This window comes from Labrus bergylta, chromosome 5, assembly GCF_963930695.1.
Source record: "Labrus bergylta chromosome 5, fLabBer1.1, whole genome shotgun sequence".
NCBI classification, from domain to species: Eukaryota; Metazoa; Chordata; class Actinopteri; order Labriformes; family Labridae; genus Labrus; species Labrus bergylta.
Window position 1 is genome coordinate 11588197 of NC_089199.1, and position 22396 is coordinate 11610592.

At 39.5% G+C, this 22396-nt stretch overlaps 3 protein-coding genes across 4 annotated transcripts in view; 1 reads left to right on the forward strand and 2 right to left on the reverse strand.

Moving 5' to 3' along the window:
• The window catches only part of uba7 (ubiquitin-like modifier activating enzyme 7), a 34306-nt gene extending 18526 nt beyond the window's left edge, over positions 1 to 15780 (forward strand). The window contains exons 22-24 of one of the 2 annotated variants that reach the window (XM_020628998.3): positions 11202 to 11306; positions 13362 to 13444; positions 14865 to 15780. In XM_020628998.3, coding sequence (XP_020484654.2) covers positions 11202 to 11306; positions 13362 to 13444; positions 14865 to 14997 — 321 coding nt within the window. In that variant the 3' untranslated portion in view covers positions 14998 to 15780. The remainder of the gene's footprint in view (positions 1 to 11201; positions 11307 to 13361; positions 13445 to 14864) is intronic. The other variant, XM_020628999.3, reaches the window with a different exon arrangement.
• Positions 15781 to 16106: 326 nt separating this feature from the next.
• On the reverse strand, positions 16107 to 18627 carry inka1b (inka box actin regulator 1b). The gene is made up of 3 exons (XM_020629000.3): positions 18505 to 18627; positions 18341 to 18393; positions 16107 to 17162 (listed from the first exon to the last, which is right to left on the reverse strand). Exons 2-3 carry the CDS (start codon positions 18341 to 18343, stop codon positions 16227 to 16229), a joined length of 939 nt encoding a protein of 312 aa, XP_020484656.2. The 5' UTR covers positions 18344 to 18393; positions 18505 to 18627; the 3' UTR covers positions 16107 to 16226.
• A 2057-nt stretch (positions 18628 to 20684) lies between these two features.
• The window catches only part of gnai2b (guanine nucleotide binding protein (G protein), alpha inhibiting activity polypeptide 2b), a 41313-nt gene continuing 39601 nt past the window's right edge, over positions 20685 to 22396 (reverse strand). The window contains exon 9 of the mRNA XM_020629042.3: positions 20685 to 21836. The gene's annotated coding sequence lies outside the window, so the exon portion shown is untranslated. The remainder of the gene's footprint in view (positions 21837 to 22396) is intronic.

Here is a 22396-nt window from a genome sequence, read left to right on the forward strand (position 1 = left end):
TGCCTGCCGTTATTGAAGTTCACACATCTGTCACTCTAATAGCAGGGACTGGCTTAAAGAGAGAAACAAGACAACAAAAGGGGAGATTTACCTCACATGTGGTTAAATCTGTGTTTGCCTCATCAGACTGTGCCGGTAAAGAAAAAAAAGAGGTGAACATGATCCTCGGCCCTCAGAACTCCTCCGGGAGCTCGGGCATTGAGCTGCATTGTTCAGTTTGTAATTCAAGACCCAGACATGACTAGTGCTCACAGGATAATGAGTAATCTGTGATCAACATGGAAGGCTTGTGCCTTCTGTTGTTTTTCAGGTGTTTTTTGTTTTTGGTGTTATAATGGGATTGACCTTATGTTTTTAAGTCATCTGTTCTTTTACATTGTATTATTACTGCTGTTAGGTAGTTCCTCACAGATTCACTTCCCATTTTGTGTCATCACAATAATATATGTCTGTACAAGAGGTTTTTTTTGTTACATCAGATGTTTAAACAATATCACATTAGAGGGAGTGATGTTGTACTGGCTGAGGAGGAGTGATACACAAACCTTATTCAGACTGCCTCTTCAAGGCTCGATATAACTGTATCACTGTGATTTCTGGCCTTCACTGTGAATGTCACAGAGGCTTTATGGGGGGACGAAGTGATTCCCCCGTCTGTACTGCCTTTAGAGTTAGTAACAGAGGCGTTACAGCGACGAGGTGGGATCGACAGAGTCAGCGGGGGAGACCAGTGCTGTGTGAGTGTGCATGCCTGAGTGAGTGTGTATGTGGAGCTCCTGCTGTTTCTCTTCATGTTGTGCTTCTGTAACGCTTTAAGGCACTGCAAATACATACTAGACTTGGACACCAGTATTACGCTGTTGTGGAACAGTCATAGCAATGTTGTACACTTTATCCTCATTCATGGAATACCTCATCCAATCAGATTACTTTGTCGGAACTAACTGATGTATACATTTGTTGTTCAAATGACAGAGTAAAAGACAAGCTAGCAGCCAGTTGAACCCAGAGATCTTTGACATAAAATCAGCCTTAAAGATCTATTCATTTAGAACCATTCATGATGGATGATTCTTTATCCCCATTTAACCACCGGTCAGGGTCTTTAATGAAAAACACAATATATTATCAGGCGCCTTTTTTGTCAGAAAGACTTCACTTCATCTGGTCGACTCAGGTTTCCTGTGTAAACACTGAGGTCATAGTGTTTTTTCTGAAGAGTCCTTGAGCAAAGTAGATTTAAATCCCAGCCTTATCTGTATTTGAGCCTGATCTCAGACCTTGCTGGAGATGGAGGAGTCCAAATATAATAACCTTTATTTTTAAATTAATAACCTTTATTGATAGAGCACTTTTCAAAATCAAAGTTACAAAGTGCTTTACAAGAACAGAAAATAGGACATAAGACATAAAAGTCATATAAAAGCACTATAAAAGACATACAATATTTAGAGGGATTTAAAAAAAAGTAAAGTCAGGAAAGGCTTGCACATAAACGTATGTTTTAAGAAGTGATTTAAAAGAAATCACTAACTCAGCTGACCTGATCTCCTCGGGTCGATTTACTACAGTTTGAGAAAATGTGGAACAGCAATGAAATGCCTGTTGCTTAACTTGGTCATCAAGCATTCTAAATATATAAAAGTGCATGATTGACTTATTTCAAGCCAGCAATCCTATACCTGAACATTATTGCCCTATCACAGCTTAGGAGCTTTTATTAGACACAGCTAGCTTCCAATCATAAAGAAATCGATAGATATGAATAAATGCTAAAGTTTTGGTTTGTTGCAACCTTTATAAAAATGTTCCCAAAACAAGCAAAAAATACGAAAGATTGGACAAAATAGTTTTGTATCAACTCAGACATTGATGTCAGACCTTAGCCTGTGGGGCTAACTAACATGCTGCATGATTAGGATACTGACTTTTAGACTAAAAGTTTAGTCCCTTAACATGATTTAATTTTTCTAGCCAATGACTTCCTATTCAAGGCAACAGAGGGTCCCTTTTTAAATCCAGTTTGTCTGAAATACTGTATAAAACTGGGGCAAACATTTTCAACCAACTTATAGAGCATTATGGATCAATAGCTTAACATGCTAGTAGTGTAAAAACTGCTTAGAACAGTTGACTTTTCAGTGAGGAAAAAATAAAGGCAACCCACTTGAAATGACAAGCTTGCCATTGCTATGTTTTTATTTGGTAGCCATTCATTTGTAGGGTCAATAATATTTATTTCTGTCTTTTCTCTTCTTTACATTTCTTAAGTCTAAGGACTTGCGATATTGTGTGCAGTAATGTTTTTTCTACAGGCCTGTTGGACCTCCCTCATGTGGAAGTTATTAAAGGTCTCTGTCCTCCTGTTTCATTATTCGCTCATTATAGCAGCATGCTGGCAGGAGATGGGCTGCAGATTTCTCATTAGTGACATTAAATGTAATTTTCTAGTCTGGTTCTGATGTCACGTTTTACAAAATGTTCTCATTAGCGCTGAATGCTTAAGGCAGTTTGTATGCCTTGCATTTTTTCTCTTTTCTCCTTTCACACAAAAACTCTTACCTCATACTCATACACAAACCTCCAAGCATGACTGAAATGATAATGTCACAGGTGGCGCATATTGTGTCCCCTGCTCTGCATGGCAGCAGGACAGTGTGTCTGCCTGCTGTCTGTCTGTAAACTGCTCTGCCTGATGTATGCAGTGCACATGAGGTACAGACTAACAACACACACATGTCCTGGTTCTGTAATGGAAATAGACATAAAATAACTTTACTGGTCTTTAAAGCCACATGAATGGGCTCATAAAGGAATCATTGCAGTGTGTGTGCATCCACAGACTATAGCTGCAGGGTTAATAAAAGCTCTGAATGACTGTTTATCATGTGTCTTATCCCTAACCACCAAATTATAATTTTACCTCAATTTCCATTGTAATGACTTAAGGAAATGGCACCTATCGGCCAACATTCCATTTAGCAAAGCTGAGTGGCTCAAGCGATGAAGGCTCAGTCGTGTTTAGGTCAACAGTTGAATTATGAGTCACATTATGTTCCATGTTTACGGCTTGAGGAAGCCTTGCAGTGGGCTTATGTAGCTAAAAAGTGATTGTGCGTCGACAAACACTTCACAGTGAACTGGACATGAATATCTGTGCTATATGCCCAGGATCAAAAACGTAGCAATTATAGCAACCAACAGAGCAACGTTTCCCTTTCAAGCACCATGCTGCTAATATAGCTAAATGTAGAACATCTTTGATAACTGCAAAATGAAGTGAATCACACTTCTACTCAGATTCAGATGAAGTGAAGATTAAGTTCACTCTTGTTGTCTTTGATATTGGGATTGTATAAACATGGTAGAAAACTTGTCAGTATCAATTTCGTCACACTCACCCAATACTTTTGTCTCTTGTCAAGGCTTGTGCGGATTATAGACTAAAAAACCTCCAAAACCACTCCTTCTACATCTCAGGAAACGTTGGGTTACACCCTTTGTATGGCCTGTATTCCTGATGCCGACTCTTGATCACCATGTATCGTGCTAGATCACAATTTTACAGTACATGAGGATCATTTCTAAAGAAAAACTTCATTACCTCCATTTAACTTGTGGACATTGTGGTAGATAAGTACCGGTAGGTCGTATCAGTTTTTCAAGAGTTTGTAATACCCTTGGTATCATATCTAAACATTATCAAAATATCCCCTACTGATTCAAAGTAGCTGCAACTTTGATCTGCCCCATTTGGGAGATCAGCTAGAAATATACAGCATATTTCTAATGTACCTCAGTTAAAGTTGGAGAAGTGTACAGATTATGTGACATATGTTCATAACTCTATACACAAACTGTCCTCAGAGGAAAATCTGGTACCTGGAAAACTGTTTGAAGATAAAATGCTACGCGAGAAGTTATGGTGGTGGGCTCGCAACAGTGAAACCTTGACTCTCCTGGTAGCTTTTAAGCTCCAAACATTGTTCCAGGGACCCATTTTTTCCTTTGAATAAAGTTTGTGTGTTTAGTTCAGAGATTTGTTTCACTTCTCCAACTTTTAAATTTCACTACCAAATCTATGTAGTGCACCTTTAAGATTAAAGCTTATTAAATGCTGACAAGGATAGGACATCATATTGATCTGTGGATATCAATAAGTTGCTCCAATGACCAACACACGTAACTAAAGAGCACGACCTTTGGTTACTAAAGCTTTTAATCAATGCTTCAAACTGGGATGGCACAACACTGGACACACTGACGACAACTCAACATATGTTCAGAGCTTTGCCTTGTTGAATCGATGCTCATTATTGACAAACCCATGAATGTGTATTGAATATCATACAGGATATCAATGGTGTTGGCTGATCTGTACGGTAAATAATCCAACCTATGGAAATGCACTTTGACTTTGATTGACGTGGCCTCTGTTCTTACATTTTATAATAAATCCTCTTGAAGGGAAACACATGTCTTGAAATGTTTTGGTATTATTCAGGACACAACAAAAGCCTTAAATCACGGTCTTGCATTGGAACCAATAGATGCATCACTCTGAAGCATTGATTTTAAGTGAGTGTTATATGACTGCGACTCTGTCAATCAGCCCTTCTGCTGTGCGGGTGTCTCTGCAGGCTCCAGCGTGTCAGTGGCCCATTTGTAGGAGGAGCATTTTATTGACTCAGTCTTCTGCCCCGGGTCATTTTCAGTCAGGTGGAGTGCTGTTATTTTCTCATTTAAAAGACAATCACAATGAGGTTCTGTTGCTGTTTTACACGTCAATGAAAGTCTTTCAAAAGGAAGGGCCTGCTTTTAGTCTGTGTGTCAAACTCAACACTCTCCTGAGAAGTCTTCTGCAGGCTGCTGAGAGCTGCTCCTTATTCTCCTTACTCACAATGCACCATGGCATCGGAAGTCATCCATCAAGACAAACACCAGAAATATTAAAGAACCTTTAATACGTTTTTTATTTTTAAATGTATGGGCAATGTGTAAGGCTGGTATCTTGCCAATTCTCTAAGGTCTTAGGAAAGTCATTGCAGTGAACAGTTGGAGGTTCCAGCCATCTGTTTCTTCACTGCAGTCAAAAGAGAGTGGTGATCAATAGTGATCAGGTAGCAGATGACACTCCCAGTCAGACAAAGGGCACACTTTACATGACAGTGCTATTGTCCTTTTGTTTAAAAAAAGCCATACAGGAAAACACAAACAAACAAGTTCCTGCAGCCATACTGAGGCTTAACTGCTTTCAACCAGCCTCATGTGTGATCACACTTTGGATACACAGATGATATTTTTTGACCTTTCTAAATAAAAAAAAGTCTCAACTTATTCAGCGTTGCCATCCTAAAATACAGTCGTAATCACAATGGAAAGATTTCTTTTTAATTGTATTATTATTATTATTATTATTGTTAGCATTAAAATGAACTTAATGCAGCACTACACAGAATGTGTCTTTTCATCCAACACGTTCTTCTTCCTTGTCAAAACTGGACCCCAATATCAACTGCAGTGTTAGTCAATGAAGCATTAAGCTGTTAGCCTCAAGCAGAGGTAAGGAGTTAGCTGCAGAGGTTTTAAAGAATATTCTTTTTAACTCCATATCCTAAATGTTCTTCTGCTGACCTTAGACATAATCAAATAGAAATGGTGTGCTGCATATTTAGAGACAAACAGATACTTTGCACAATTACACATGGATCCAATTTCAGAACTTTCACATTTTCAGATGAAGTCCCAGTTGAAATTGGTACCCCACGTAATGAATACAAATGGGATTATTGATCAAATAGGCTGGTCCTCATCAACGTTCTGGATTCAACCAAATATTGAACACACATCCTTGTCTACGTAAGTTTTTGTGGAGCACACACACACACACACACACACACACACACACACACACACACACACACACACACACACACACACACACACACACACACACACACACACACACACACACACACAGGAAACTACGATACCCGAGGTTCACTTTTGTGGCCTTGCGGATAAGTTACTGCTGTGAGCTACCATCCTTTTATGTGGTATTATTGGCAATATTGCTTCACATCAACCTTGGTGTATTTATAGGGGATGAGTGAAGTGGGAATTGATTGTCCACTTATGTTTCCAGTTGAACATAACTTCCTGGATTCAGTTTTAAAGAATGGTGATTCCTTTGTTATGCAATACTTTTATGTTATGCAATACTTTTATGTAATGCCCTTTGTGAATACAGTCTTATACAACACTTAAAATTAATGCAAAGGTCAAAACCATAAAATAACAGTCCTATTTACTTAAAAGAAAGTCTGACTGTCCACTCTTTTACTTTCATATAAGTATATCAGAATTACCTTGGTGCATATTTGCTCGTACTGCAGTTTATCCCATATATGGTAATCAGCAGTATCACTACCATATGTTCACCACTGGTTGTGGTAGGACTTTGAATCTCAATGAAGGACTGATGAAGAACAGGGAGTCTTGGTGAAAAGTTAGCAGATCTTCCACAGAAAGGAAGCTAAGGAAAGCTGTAAAAGATAAAGATAAAAAATATGAACTTTAAAGACCACACAGATCCTCCATATGCCCCCTGTAAAGCTCACTTTGAAGCCCTCCATAGGACAACCATTGTCTTTGATGAAACAGGCCTGCAGCCACACTGGGTTGTAAAAATGTTTCCACTGTTGGAAGTCTGGCCAGATAATGAAGCTGAGGTTGGATTGTGCCTATGTAGTGCTGGTTCTTGTGGCTAACTTATCAAGGTTTGCCAATTGATCTCAGCTTCCTGTCTCCAAAAAACACTTCATTGTCCCAAAGGGCAAGATTAAAACTCAGATTTTAAGTCTGGATGCAGTGACCTGTGCAACATGACCAGTCCCCTAAAGGGTGTCACAATCAGACATGGATTCATTCTTACTCCTTATCAGGTTCATTTGGCTGAACTTCCTTTGCCTTTGCGTCTATGTTTGGCTCCATCAATCAGCTGCACTTGTTATCAAAAGGGACTTTATTGTGTTACAGGTCCTGTGTTGCTGAAGTGCATTATGATAACCTTCTGCAGGATCCAGAAAAACAAAGCTAACCCTAAATTATTGAAGTACAAAAAATTGAGACCCTTTGTACATAAACCTGGATCTTCAATGAGGTGTAAAGTTACAGAATTTGGCTGCCGAAACACAAATGGCAATTAAACTCTTAAATTATTTATATGCCCTGAGTTATTTTTTGGGAGTTTTTGATATTGGGTCAAGACTTTTACGACTTTTGATTCAGGCCGTGTCAGAGATTTCCAATGTGTCAAACTGCTTTGTGACTCATTGGAAAAAACACTGTGAATATACAGATTCTTCTGACCTTTGAAGAAGTAACTCTGTAGTGTTTGATAATGGCTCACACTTTAGTTTGAAATGCATTGGACTTTTTAAATTACAGTAATCTTGCATCTGATAAGATTCAATATAAAGCTATGCTATTTTTTTAAGTTTGTTGTCTTTTATAGCCCCTACAACCTCATCTAATGGAAATTAAACATTATAAATAAAAAATGTGTCAGTCTGTTATTATGGTTAAGTTGCCATCTCATATAATCAAGGAATGCAGGACATGTATCGTGCTTTTACAATTGAACTCCTCTAAATTCACCAAAAATGTCGGAGTGAGCATGTGGGAATGCAGATGGATTTCTTGGCAGTTTAGGGATAGTCTGCCGCTGCTAGGATCATATGTGAATAACTAACTCATGAAAACTTCAGAGGCAGCTTGTCCTGACATTTTCTAGAAGTTTTCAGGAGGGCATATGTGACAACAGCGTTTCTTTTTCTGAACCCTCATAGCCAATATGTGTGCCAACATGTTTCTTCATTTATATTTGGTCCTATATATAGGAAAGGGAATGTGCGTGTATTTGATATGTGGTTTATTTTACCATGAGATTATTTTTTATATATTCCTGGAAGCCGTTACTGTCCACATACAGCAGGTGTTCTTTTTTTCAGGAAGAGCAGAGGAGCTATCCAGGTTTGCTGTCAACAAGAGGAAGCAGTGTGAAGTTTGGGCTGTTTGGTTTTTTTTTGGTAGAGAAACTTACTACGATAGGAATATCGTATTTACTTGTGCAATAGCCTTAAAATCAGAAGATCAGGAAATATAAGGTGTCATTTAAAAAAATCAAATGTAGATTCTATTTAGGACTTAAAGCACTCAAATGTGGCATTATATCGCAGGACATGAGGAGGGGAAGAATAAAAAGGGAAATTATCTAACATGAAAGTGACATACAATGGACAGTTGACATACATTGTCCGAAACTATGATGGTTAACGTAGAAACGAGAAGCATTTAAGACCTGAAATGTTCCTTTTATTTTGTAAAGACCAGCTGTGTCATGTATTTGGAGGAAGTCAAAACTCCATTTACAATACAGAACTAAATTTGTAGAGCAGATGACACATTTGGCCGTCCTCCAGCATCAGAGCTAGCGGAGTAGAAACTTAACTGTAAACCACCGCTGTAGCTTTTGTCCTGATCAGGCTTGTGAAACAGCCGTTTGTCTCGTCTTTATCCTCTGAAGTCAAACTCAGTGGAGTTCAACCACCCAAAATCCTGACTGCAAGACCTGCTTTATGTCCAAACAGACCTCTGGATCCGCAGAGTCAGTGAGATATGACTGTACTTAAACTCAGCACACATGTAGTAGCACACAAGTTATTGAGGCTTTCTTGATGTTCAACAAATTTCAAAGTAGGGGACTTTGCTTTATGGCTCTTTTTATTATGTTCATGTCCAGACACAGTAGTGCCTACTTTGTAAAACTCTATGAACCATCCAAATTTCCCAGCTTCAATCTTGGTGATTGGACTCCAGCTCCAACCTCAAGACAGCCTTATCCAAATTTATTTAGACCTATGTGATATAATGTACAATTCATCAGTTAGTTTTCGACCAAGCAATCTGATTGGTCAAAAGGTTGCCTAACAGATAGATGTTTCATTGCTACGTCTCTGTTTTTTTTATGGTACCCTGAGGTTCCACGACAAAAAGATACCATAGTTGTGCTTATGGGAAACCATTTGTAATTGTTTCCAGCAGTCACTTTGGTTCCAGCATTCCTGCTTATTACTTCCACCGCCTCTATGTGTTGAATAATTGACGTCACTTTACTCACAGACTGATGGGGTAGTTGATTAGGGTCAGGTTACTGCTGGAGCTGTTTGACAGATATGAGTGAGGAAGGGTGGGTAGAGAGTAAAAATAACCTTCATGCTGGCTTAGCATTGTGTAAAATCAGCATCTGCACACAAAGTATACATGAGAAACTATAGCGTGGAACCATTGGGGGGCCATGGTCCATTTTAAAGCAACAATGACTTTGCATATAATAGCCATGACGTGCTTTCAATGTGTTTTAGGCTTAGGTTTTGTTTTACAGAAGGAGAGTTTGGGGTCACAATGATCATTCACTCTGCATAAACACAAACAAAACTAAGAAGAGGCGATAAGATGTGATCTTGCAAACAAAACTTCCCATGTATGAAAACAGAACAAAGGAGCAAGAAACCCTTTCAGACTTAAGGAGACGTTTGCCTCCAGTGTGTCTCCATAACCCCAAACTCTGTAAGTGGTGGGAGTCTTGAAGGCTTGTCGAAGAGTTCTCCTTGGCTGCTGGAGCAGAGATAATTGGACCCAGGTTTAGCCGGAGTTTTGGTATTCACATCGCAAGCCAAGTTTTGCTCTTCACAGATCCTCTCAGCAGACAGCGCCTGTGAGAGCAGGCTCGTCTCACTCTGTGACATATTTTGACATTTTCTTCTGCATGTGAGGAATCATGACCCACTTCAGGTCGGGTGATGTTATTTTATGGTCCTGCATGTGTGGATTTAGGTGTTTACGGTTACACGTAGAGTCATGTGATGACTGTTAATTGTCTTATGTGAGGAGGAAGATCAGCGTTTATGAGTGCAGGGTTTGGATAGATGTGTCTGGGTGTCAGGACCTCCGTGTTGTGTATTTACATGTCAAACGGTCAAAAATATAAGACGATTGCAGGTTGCCAAGTCACAGTCAGGTCATACATCCTTATATCTGTGTCGGCGATGCTGTAGGATGGAGCCTGAGGCATGAGATAAGATGTGTTTGAACTGTGTGGTAAAATGCCTCAATGAATGACTGTGTTTGTAAAGCTTCATCCAGACGCGCGAGACTTTCATCACGCTTTCATTACGCCTTTAAGTCTGCAGATTAAATGGCCAGATTTCAAGAGTGTCTCTGAGTCAGAAGCCCTCAAAGCTCTTTAAATCAGAAAGAAAGTGGCCCATCATAGCTCAAACTCACTGAAGCCCTAAGGGGACAATTACATTTTTACAACATTTTCCCGTGACAGTGAGTTAATTTTAATAGTTTTCACAAGATCAAGACTTATTTCACTCATGATAGCGGGATCATTTTCTGGCAATCTATAAAACAAAACAATAAGTTGGTCAGTGTGATAGGCCTGACCATGATGCACAATGCTTTCATTGCTTACACTAATGAGGTAAACCTAATGTACTTTTTTTTTTACAGGAAAAACATGGTGAATAAATGTTTGGATGATTCTTTTGTTAAGGGCTTCTTACAAACTTACACTTGCATAATGGTTAAGTTTCTGGAAATATGTCACAGTTGATATATCACTGCCAGGAGCATAACTTTTCAAATCACACAAGCTACATCTTCAACTTTCGAATAAATTGTCCCACAAACTGCAACGACATGGCTGAATGTATCATTTACCAGCATGGGGTGTTTGTAAATCTTTGAGAATTTGGTAAGTCTTGTAGATGAAAACTTAAGTAAAGCAAGAGAGTCTCTTCATCATATAGGAGGAAGCAGCTCCTTGACCTTCTGGCAGCTTGTTGGGGGTCTTTACTGCAGCTTTAAAGAGGGCTGCTGATTCTTCTCAGCTGCTTTACAACAGAGTGATGAAACATGCAGCCTCTCTGTCTGTGAACATCCAAGTCTCTTCTTATGGAACCAAGAAATGTTCACTGCAAGAAGCCATCCATCAACTGCCTGTCTCTGTGTGTGTGTGTGTGTGTGTGTGTGTGTGTGTGTGTGTGTGTGTGTGTGTGTGTGTGTGTGTGTGTGTGTGTGTGTGTGTGTGTGTGTGTGTGTGTGTGTGTTGGTGTATGTAACATGTCTATCGGCAGATCGCAGGAAAGAAATACAGCCTGTGGGATGACTTCCTGGTTGAGGGCAGACGTGGCGGTCAGCAGGAAATGACCTTGGGAGATCTGCTCCAGTATATCAAGGTATGTCCTCCTCGTTCCTCTCAGTAAGGAAACACACACTTTCTTCACACCCGGTGCCACTGAGTGCAGGATTTGTGTTTTTTATTTAAGTCTCAACCTGTTCACCTTCTTCCAGTGGTGCACACAATGGCCATTGTTTGAATGATTGGCCACTTTACACCTTCCATTCACAAATTTAGGAATCTATTGTAAAATCCTGGAGGAAGGTCACGCTGTGTTTGTTGACTCTCTCCCAAAGTCTGCTGAAGCCCTTTCCACAATTCATACTCATTTATGCCACTGGTTAGTATAACCCTTTTCACACATACAGAAATCTCCTGAAAAACTCTGGAGATTTCCAGGAGGAGCTGTATGTGTGAACGTAACAGCCAAATTTTTTACTCCGATATTACCCAGAGTTTATCCGGCCAGACCACTATTATTTTTTCCTCAGATAATCCGGTGGAGCTGATGTCAGCCAATGAAAAGAGAATGATGTTTATATAGTGACCGGCTAAAGTGTCTGCACGCGACCACTACGATCTCCGTGCACGTAATTAAACGGCTGCATTGTGTTTTCTGTTCGTCAGTATGTTGTTCTCCTCTCTTTTGTGGATGTTGTCATTCCATTGGATTACACATAGCATTGATATAAAGGCAAATATTCTCATTATATTTTCTCATTATTATTGCTTCGGCCGCTACTTCCACGTTGTTTATTTACATCACGTCTTACGTCAGGAAATCCCCCGCGGCCCCTCCCCTCTGACAGGGAAAGTCCCCTGCTGTGAGGAACATATGTGAATTGCTACTTCGGGAGAATCTCCGGAGAGTGCATGTGTGAAAACGGCTTATGTTTTCACTGCAATAAAACAAACCAAACCAAGAATTCAGCCAAGTGGCTACCTAAATTGTTTTCCTTTAAGCTGAGTAAAAAAGCTGAAATAGTGTTTATGTTCATGAAAAACAAAGTGGTATACCTTAAAAAAACAACCAACAGAAAGACCCCCCCCTCCCCATTTCAAGTCTTTGTGCTAAGTTAAGTTAGCCAGCTGCTTGTGGTAGCCTCATATTTGGCAGCTAGATCTCAGAGTGCATCAGTCTCCTATTCTGACTCAGCAAAAAGAGAACAAGCTTGAGGCCTGTCGCAATCACAATAACAGATGTTTTAAACTTTGATACCACAGCAACTAAAAAAAAAGCTAGACGTAATGATTATGAAGGCCTTTTCTTTGAGGGCTAAACTGAAATATGAAAAAAAAGTAGAGTAGACTGACATGTCAAGACTGTTACAATCAATCATTAGTTTATTTGTCTGGTAGCTGTTATTATTTTGAAACTATTGTCTTGTCTTTAACTCCTGAAATTTCTGCACTTCTATTTACTAGACTTATTTCAGAAAATGAGCCAGGACTTTGGTATCTTCCTGAATTGACGTGGTGCATTGATGCATTCTTAGAACAGCAACAGAAGATTAGCGTATTAAGCGAAACTCAGATTCTCTACATCATCAATGTGACTTCTACAAGCCCCTAGTTAATTTACTGTGTATCACTGTAATGTTTTTGCATCTTTTAAAGACATACACAGAAGACACACAATGAAAACAACTTGTTACATAGAAACATGTCTGATGTTTAGAATAACATTGTCCCATTGCTCTTATTTATTCAGGTCATGGTCTTTATTATTTGATATAGGTCACATTGTAACAGAAACTTCTGAGCACCTAGCCTGTTTGCTTGCACATATCTTCCTGTCCTGATCTGGCATTTTGTTTCTTCTTTCTGCTGACGTTTGTTCTGAAGAAGAAAACAGGGAAAATAAATTGGCAGGTCATCTTATTTTGCACCGGGTTTTGTTTAACCTTTGACTAGCCGGCTTCCCCCTCGTTTGTTTGTGGAGACTGAAGAGCTTGAACTGCTGAATGTGTTTGAGGCCACATGTCATCACTGCACCTTTAGTTAGAAATCCCCTTCATACAATGCATGTATATGTAGTATATATGTAGTTTATGTGCTGTTATCGGGTTATATTGCACTGTAAATTACATTTTGACTGCTTGTGCTTTTGCAGGAAAAGAGTAGCTTAACAGTTTGCAGTCTCTACTATGGAACAGCCATCCTTTACAGCGGACAAGAAGAGAGGCTCATGCTGAGGTATGTCCACTAAACATAAAGATACAGTTACATCTGCGTACACTTTTCATGCAACTCTGCACACTTAAAGAATCACAATGCGCAGCCTCCCTGTGTTTGTTTAAAGCTAATGGCAGGATGAGGTGTTTCCTCTGAGAGCCTGTTGACACACTCACATGCATCACTACACCCTGACGATTGATACCGCTCCTCCTCTGTTGTCCTTATGTTTGTCGAGGATTGAAGTCAAACAGTTAAATCAGGGTGAACTTTTTTCTCTGCACGTCAGAAGGCCAAGCTGTCCGGGCCTGTTCAGGAGTGCACCACACTTCATAGCCGAGTTTCTGAGCCCCAGGGGATTTGAAACAAATCAGATAAATAATGTGCAGTTTATTAGGAGTCACAGCAGAATATGCAGCCGCAGGGGTGTTTTGATTTCAGGAGGAGGGAGAAACCAGGTTAAATAAATCAGGTTAAACCTTGGGAGTGTACAGGCAGTACTATACTTGGGAATAAAAAAGTTGAGCATGTGATTCTTATCACTGCTTAATTCTTTCTGTGAGGTCTTAATGTTGAAAGTGAAACAAAACTGTGTGCAGCTCCCTCTTTGTTTTTGGACGCTGAAGTCTCTTGGTTGGGGGGGGGGCTGTTGTGGTTAGATAAAGCCACAGGGGGAGAGGGGCATGTGGACAGCAGGCTGAACATGATAAATGCCCTCACCAGCAGTTACTTCCGTGCAGTCGCCCTTCCCCAAGCTTCCTGTTTTCAGCCAGTAATGTAGGAAGCTTGCAAACGTGAATAACTGAAAATCATTCAGCATTATGTTGTCCACATTTCTCATAAAAATCCAAAGCCATCTTTTTGTTTGTTTCTCACGACTATTCTACCATCATTACTGCCCCAAATCCATCTGCTCTCACTGAAGGGACAAATCTGTAAAAATGAAAAAAAAAATGGTCACAGATATAAAGTTGGGTTTATTAAAATATGTTAAATACTTTTCTTGAGCTGCTCAGTCATTTATAGCAAATGGGTTGTTTATAGCAAACCTCAATTAAACAGGAATAAATATAGGATTTGTTTGAGGCTATTTTCAGACACTCATTAATACACAATGCCGCTGTAGTTTCTATTTCCAGCAGCAAGATGCTGTTTGTTTACACAGGAATGAGCTATATCAAGTGTGGGATGCACGAGCAACAATCGGTTGGATGAACCTTAATTATGTGTTGGTCTTTATATAGGATTAGTTTATAAATAGAATAAGACACTTGTTTGTCTCTTTGCAGGAGAAAAACAACTACGTATAGTGTTCATATTTGTACTTCTTTGCATGAACTCCCTTTAAAAAACATTTATCAATGATAGTTGTTTTGTTTTTTGTAACTGTATTGCTGTGTAATGTGATGCATTGTTACTTTATATTCACTTATGTTTGCAGTGTGTCTGACGTAGTGAGGAACGTCACCAAGACAGAAATCCCTCCTCACAAGAAGATGCTGGAGTTGGTTCCCTCATTTGATGAAGAGGACGACTCTGACTACTGCCTGATGATCAGATACCTGCTTCTCTGATGCGAACAACATAAAGTTAAACGAGAAAGGCATCGCATTGAACCTTTGTTCAAAAAAGTCTAACATTCCTCTGACATGCTATCTGCTACAGAGCACCAGCTTTTGTTGCTTTAGCAAGTTCCACTAGTTTGTGTCTATAATCAGCTCTGAAATACCTCAGCCGTGTCCCACAGAAATACTATGGAAATCACGATTGATATTGATTTCCTGTTTCTGTTTTGTTAAAAAGAAAAAGATGATTGTTTTTCAAATTTCAGTTTACCCTATAGTAGAAAAAAATCCCATGACATTCTGTTTTCTCACTTTTGGTTTAAATTAGATGTATAGATCGCCTTCAAAGAAGTCGGCTTATAGTTAATGAGGATTCCCCCCCAAGGCCTGTGGAATAGATGATCTGGAGCTGGTGGGGCAGTGTTGGTCTTCTTTTCAGGGTTTAATTCAGGTCAGACCGAGCAAGATGTTGGAAGTACTGCAGTGAAGTCAGAACAGGCATTTGACACAGTAGGCTTTAAGCTTTAACCACTCAGCATTTTTTGCCATTTGGACACAGCTGTCTCACAGAAGTCCTGCTCTCTTAGCACACACACACTCCCTCCCAGCAGATAAAACACCCTCAAAATAACAAGGTGTTTTTTAAATCATGTTTTTCTTATTAATTATCACCGCTACAACTTTTTAATGACATTTATCACTGTGTAATGGTCTGTGATTTAAGGATACTGTTTGTGATTTAATTACTGTATATTTGAAAAGAATGCAATAAATATGCGCTTATGAGGGTCAGTATTGTTTCATTTTTCGCCACAAATAGGTTTTGTTCTCATTACAACCATTGAAATAGCTGCTTTGCTATCACATTGCACACAAAGGTGTGGTTACACTTTCCTAATTTGCAAAGCTTTAGAGCCCTCGACTTTATCTTTTAAACTTGGGCTGAGATGTGAAGTGCAACGGTCAAAAAAGGATCATCAATGATGAAGCTCAAAGTTGACACAAATTCCTATTTCTTACATGTAGAACAAGACAACTTTCCCCCTAACATCACGTCTGTAGAGGGTTGAGAAGAATGTAAAACAGTCAAAAATTAATAAAACACTTGGATTTTTCCATTAAATTCAAAAGAACATTTATTCCACATGCATCAACATTCTGAACAAATTCCAAGTATAAAAATAGAACCATCTTAATACAATAAGTGTTTTGAGCTCAGTCTGTTATTACAGCCTCGTTTAAATGTATCCAATGATGTCGTTGCATATGATAGGCTGTCTGCTGCCTGTTTTCATCAGAGCAGTGAACTGGTAGAAGTCAGTGTCTAGTTGGTGCAGGCCTGTGTGAGACTGGTGGAAGAAAGGTTTGAGAGCCTGGAGTCCCACAGGGCAGGACATCCGTTTAGAGGCCTCTGCAGTTCTGCTGGCCCTCGTGTGGTCTGCCAGCCTCATCCTGACCTCCACACCCTTAGACATCCCTGCCAGCCTGCGCCTCATGTTCACCAAAATGTCTTTAGCCAGACGCCTGCCCGCACTGGGCTTTAGTTCTGCTGGTTCGGGACACTCTGGTAAGTCCATCCAGTTCTTTATGAGGTCTGCAAAGCTGTTGTCTCCAAGAACCAGTGGCTGTCTGTTCCTGCTGCGGCTCAGCAGGGATGTGGTCCAGTCCTCCTGCTCACTGGCCTCAAATGAGGTCCACCGCTCCAAGCAAGCGTCCGAGGTTGATTTGGGTCTGATTCTACCAGTGTGTCCTGTGTTTGTGCGGAGACACGCAGAAGAAGAGACCCGCACATTTCTGGTCCTCCTCAGCACCACACCTTCGTCATGCCAGGAAGCCTCAGAGTAGCCCGAGTCCACGTCCAGACTTTTCTCACTGCTCGGGGAGCCTTGAGTCAACCGCTCATGCTGCTGCTCCTCTTCTTCCTCCTCTTCCTCCAGAGGGCTGGCCAGGCAGCAGGCAGAGTCATATGTGCTGGCTTCACTGGCGTCAGACACCCGTAGACGGATGAGTCGCTCCTGCTGTGCCCTCTGTTTGCAGAGCCGTGTGACGGCGAAGGACTGGACACATGGTTCACTCAGTGGCCTGGGCCTGTTGATCTGTTTCAGGTCCTGCAGCGATCTCATCATGCACTGCATATGGTCCCGGACGCAGTCTGCGGAGTCTCCTAAACACAGCTACACAATGAGAATAACAAAGAGTTAGATATACACAGAATCTGTTATATAACAAAACTCCTCACCCCAAAAGGCACAGTGGACTTTTACAGCAATCTACCGAGCAAGTTCTCTGTTTGCGGTCTAACAGCGCCCAGAGCTATTCGCAGAACCGGGCCAAAAAAGATTTTTACCAGCTGAGATCACTCTGCTCTCTGACCAACATAACAAGTGAGGCATTCCTGAAAAACCCCAGAGCAGCTTTTATGCAGACCATCAAATGCAGTGTGATCCCAGCAAATATACAAAGCGGCGGCTTTGAGAACAGGATGCACATTTTATTCTGGGAAAACCCTGCCTGCTGCCTCCTGAAGCTGGAGGGGAAGTTTTGAACAAAGTATGGCTGAATCACGGAGGAGTGAAAGGGACGCTTTTCCTCTCAAAAGTCCCCCTAACTTACAGGATGTGGACTGTACTTGTATTATAGAGCAGGAAACGACAGCAAGAGGTATTCATTATAAATCATAAAATCTTCTCACACACAGATTAACTGTAATCAATGCAGTCCAGTTTATTCACCATAGCTTTTACAGATAAAGACAATGTTAAAAAAAAAAAAAAAAAAGCCATCCTGTGGTTATAAGGGACCCCTGAAAACGTAAAAGTAGTAGCCTATATTTTTTTGCCATCATACTTTTTGTTTTTCAATCAAATTCTAATAAAATAACGTTTTCTGAGCACCCCCTGTACTGTCACTGTTTGGCTTGGAGCAAAGAGGACAACACAATGCCATGATGTTATTACAGCTGTGGGTGCTGGACCATTTGGCCTCCAGGGGAGGGTCTTATCTGACACACAGAGACATCCTCAGTGGGACTCTGTGGTCAGTCTGCACCACCTAAAATGCTCTGTTCTCCTTGGCTGCGTCCACACACCGAGAAGAGAGGATTCATCCAACCCTATGCATTTTGGCAGGGACAGTTTGGTTTGAATTAACTCTGACCCTAGGGAGATTAAAAGACTGTAGCTTTTCTAAAAACGCACAAAAGAGCAGTCATTGAAGGGAAAACGTTAAGAATCTGTGCCTAAAGAGGGGGGAAACTTGCTTACTATTTGGCTTTCGATATTTTGCACAATTAAGGCACTACCCATGCATTTTAAAAACTGTCAAAATATATTAGCTCGTAGGAAAAACTTACCATAGCTGTTCAGTAAATATCTGCAGAGAACTTCAGGATCCTGGTAGTTTTTACTGCAAAAACAAAAACGATGCATTGGATAAGTCATTTGACGTTTTTCCCAACAAATACAAATTTAAAACAATTGTTTTTTTAGTTTTTAGTTTTTTAGAGTTAACACTCACCTCGCAATCGGTTCTAAATAAATCCATGCAAAGGCAAACTTCCACAGATTCAAAGATGATGTCACAGTCTGAATATTCTCCCCTCTGATCCTGGTGAGGGTCTGTCCGCGGACTTTGACGATGCTGAGGTTTTAGCTGCAGCCAATCAGCGCACGACCTCACAAGCTCAGCCAGTAGCAAGTCGCCCGACGCAAGATACCGCCCTCCCTCTGTAATTACAGCGTGTCCTAATGTAACTGTACACTATCGAGGGTCTACATCTTCAGTTAAATATAAGTCATCGAATCAGTTTAACAATAAATCTTTCACAGAAATATATTTGCTGGTGATGTGTTATTTTGTAAGGCTTTATACTTTCTGTAGTTGTCTCCCGTTTTTGACATTCAAAGACATTTTGAGGGAGTTCTTAGTTACCCAAACCGAGGATCAAAAGATAAACTTTAGATAATTTAAAGCCCGGAACAGCGATGCTTTGCCACACATAAAATGACTTGAATTGACTTTACTTAAAAAAAAAAAAAAAAGACTACAGATAATATTTTATAGCCTATCTTAAATAACGTATTATTGGAGGCTATCTATCTTTTTTCCCAACATGACAACTTAATAATAATTCACAAAGCCGACTACAGCCGACTTCAGAAGTTTATTTAGCAACTGCTGAGTAAATAGCTCTAATATTTACAGTCTGTGGTAAAAGCCCTCCTTACATGTGCTGATTTAGTTAAATCTTCATGTCGCCACCTTGTGGATCATTGTAAACACCGTCTCCTATTAAACATGCATTCTCCATTGTCTGTGAATATAAACCTTTGCTTTGGGTCCATTCATCTTTCTTCTCTTAATGGTCGTATAGAAATGCAAACGTGTCTCAAGTGAAGTTCTCATTTGATTTGCAGATGAGCTAACCATTCATGGCTGCAGCTCCACACCTCTCTCCTCCAAGGATGGTGACAACACTTTGTATTGTAATTCATACAGGTACAGTGGTGGGAGGCGTGGTCAGCCACTTTACTGCTATAAAACAAGACATCACTGTAAAGTATACTCAAATAAAAGCTCAGAGGCAGGTCTTGATGTATAATGTATTCTATTGGATTACATTAACTGACCATAACTTTCAAAATTCTCATTGCAGGACTACAGAAAGGTGTTTTAGGGTTCCTTTTGTTATTGGCCCAAAGTGTTGTGCAAAGTCAAAGGTCTACTAAACAAGCTTATTTAAAATTTTTTGGGAAGTTTCTCTAATCTGTTTATGCCAATGTTGTTTTTTTCATGTTTAAGCCAAAAGCAGCTATAGAAGGAACCCAAAAAGATAACTAATCAAAGGCCAGCCTCACAGACTCTCACTTTATCTCTTTTTATAGCTAAATGTTAGCTATTACTTTAGCTTTTATGTCAAAGTAGGCTACATACAAGAAGTACAATTCCTTTCATGCATGCACTTGGCCAATCAAAAAGACTCTGACCTCAGTGATAGACTTCTGTAGCAACTCAACACAAGTACGCATTTAAAAAAAAAAATGGGTAAGGCCTGAAACCACTAGTTTCTTCTTCATTTAGAAATGTCTGAGTTGTATAATTCTGTACTGTAGAATCTGAAACATGTAACGTGTAAATATATGTCAAAGCATACTGGAATAATTAGAACAATACCTCCCTCTGACGTGTAGTGGAGTAGAAGTATGAAGAGGCATGATGAGGAAGGTGGCTCATGTGCGTCAGTCATATGCTTCACCATTACATGCAATGCTACTTTTCACCAATGACCACCACCACCAGAATAGATGCAGAACTTTAGACAAATCCGTTTGCACATCAAGCTTTTTTAGTAACATCAGGGCATCATCAGTCTAGGGACAAGAGTTGGAAATTAGCAATGGTTACATACTCTTTATGCGGCACATCAGTTTCATGCTCTGTATTGAAACTATTTTAGATGGCATTGTCCCAAGGAAGTCCATCACAGACTGGACTGACAGACCTTAAGGCCTTTTTTCAAGCTTTAAAAAATATGTCAAGAATATCTTACAGTGTTGATTAGTGAATGGGTTCTGTTTGCTTTCTAAAATTGTCTCCACATTTTCTTCTGTTAATTCTTTGTTGATCTTTTTCTGAACGTGTAGAATAGTGACATGGCGCCTTTTCTTTTGACTCATCATACTGTAGAATCAAACGCATAAGGTGAGAAAACTTTTATTTACATTAAACAAGTGAATGACTTTGATCTTATTCCATTATTAAACAAGTCTCATCCAGTTGTCTCTGTGTTTGGTGAGTCTGAAACCATGGGTAATGTGAACGGAGGTGGAGTAGAAATAGCCCTAATTCACACTATGGAGATAATATGAGTCTAATGAACGAGTGTAAACAGATATCAAGGCACAAACATGTAAAACTAAAAAGAGACTGAATAAAAGAAACAGTACAGAACAGTGTAAGGAACAGACAAAACCACTTAAAAACTTGCAGATATCATAACAACTGTTTCATTAAAGAAGTGAAGGAATGTTGTTCAGTCTGTGGGGGTGCGAGCTAATCTATTGGCAGTCATGCAAAACGATGACTATAGTACAAGTGTGGATATCGAGTCTGTGTAAACATTGTACAAAACAAAACATTTTCCCTTCATCCAGTTTTGTTCTCCATGCGGGGTTGTCTTCTTCTTCAAAATAAGCTCTATGCAGTGGAAAGGTTCATACAATGGCAACTTAATGTGAATGTGTTTTTATTTTTTAAAAAGGTGTTGATTCCATTCTGCATTCTCTTTATAAACTTCAAACGTTGAAATGGAAGCAAAAAGAACTCAAATTAAAACTTGTACAAAAAGTTGGATGAAAAAGATTTCAACAGGTTGTTCTCCAACTGGTCCTTTTTAAGGATGACACATATTGATTTTGATTGGCCATGCTGCATTACGAGATTGCAGCATGTTGTACAGATAGTTTAAAATCTTCCACTTATTATTTTCCACCCAAACCAATTGGATAATATAACATATGTTACTTATTTTCTCAGTTGAGTGCTTCTGATTGTTGAGAGATTGTTGCTGAATGGGCCTCAGGTCAAATATCTATCTCAAAGTTGCTCAGTATAAATAGTATGAGAAGCCCTGTACATTGCAGAAAGAAATATAGAACTGAAAATGAACATCAACACAATAGGCAAAGAATGTGAAGGTTGCTATCAGTGATTATTGATTTTTTTTAATTTTTTTTTTTATGGTTTCCCCCTCCAGAAGTCAAGTCTGTTATGGTTTTCATTATGAAAAGCAGTAATCATCACATGGCTGTTGCAGTCTCTCATGCAGTCTGTGTGCGTCAGGCATCATCCTGCATCGAGACAAAGAAGGGAAAGAAGAGACTTTTAAAAAACGTCATACAAAAGTAGGAAACAGTCAATGTCTTGCAATTCAAAGTTTATCCTCATAGCATATTTGGAACAACCTCAGTTGACCAAAGTGCCGTACAGGTCAAACAAAAATATACAGTGATGCATTATGACTAAAAAGAAAGACAATACAATACAAAACACAATAAATAGGAGCATTTTAGAGAAACCATATGTTACCATTGCTCCCTTTTAGAATACATTCCATTGACAGCAACAGCTAAAAATGACGTGCATTTCTCATCAATTTGGCATTACTATTATTTAAAAAAGTGTAGTGTATAAGATTTCAGTATATAATAAAAAAATAGTCAACTATAATTTCAGAGTGCTCATGCTGGAAAAATCAAATCGCCCGTTTTCTATGTGCCCGACAGTTTATAACAGAAAGATGTTTAAATTATTATTGTTATTATAGAAGAGAATGAGATTAACACGTATTATCATTGAAGAAGATTTAGTCAGATATATTGTTGGGCATTTTTGCTCAAAAGGAATTAAA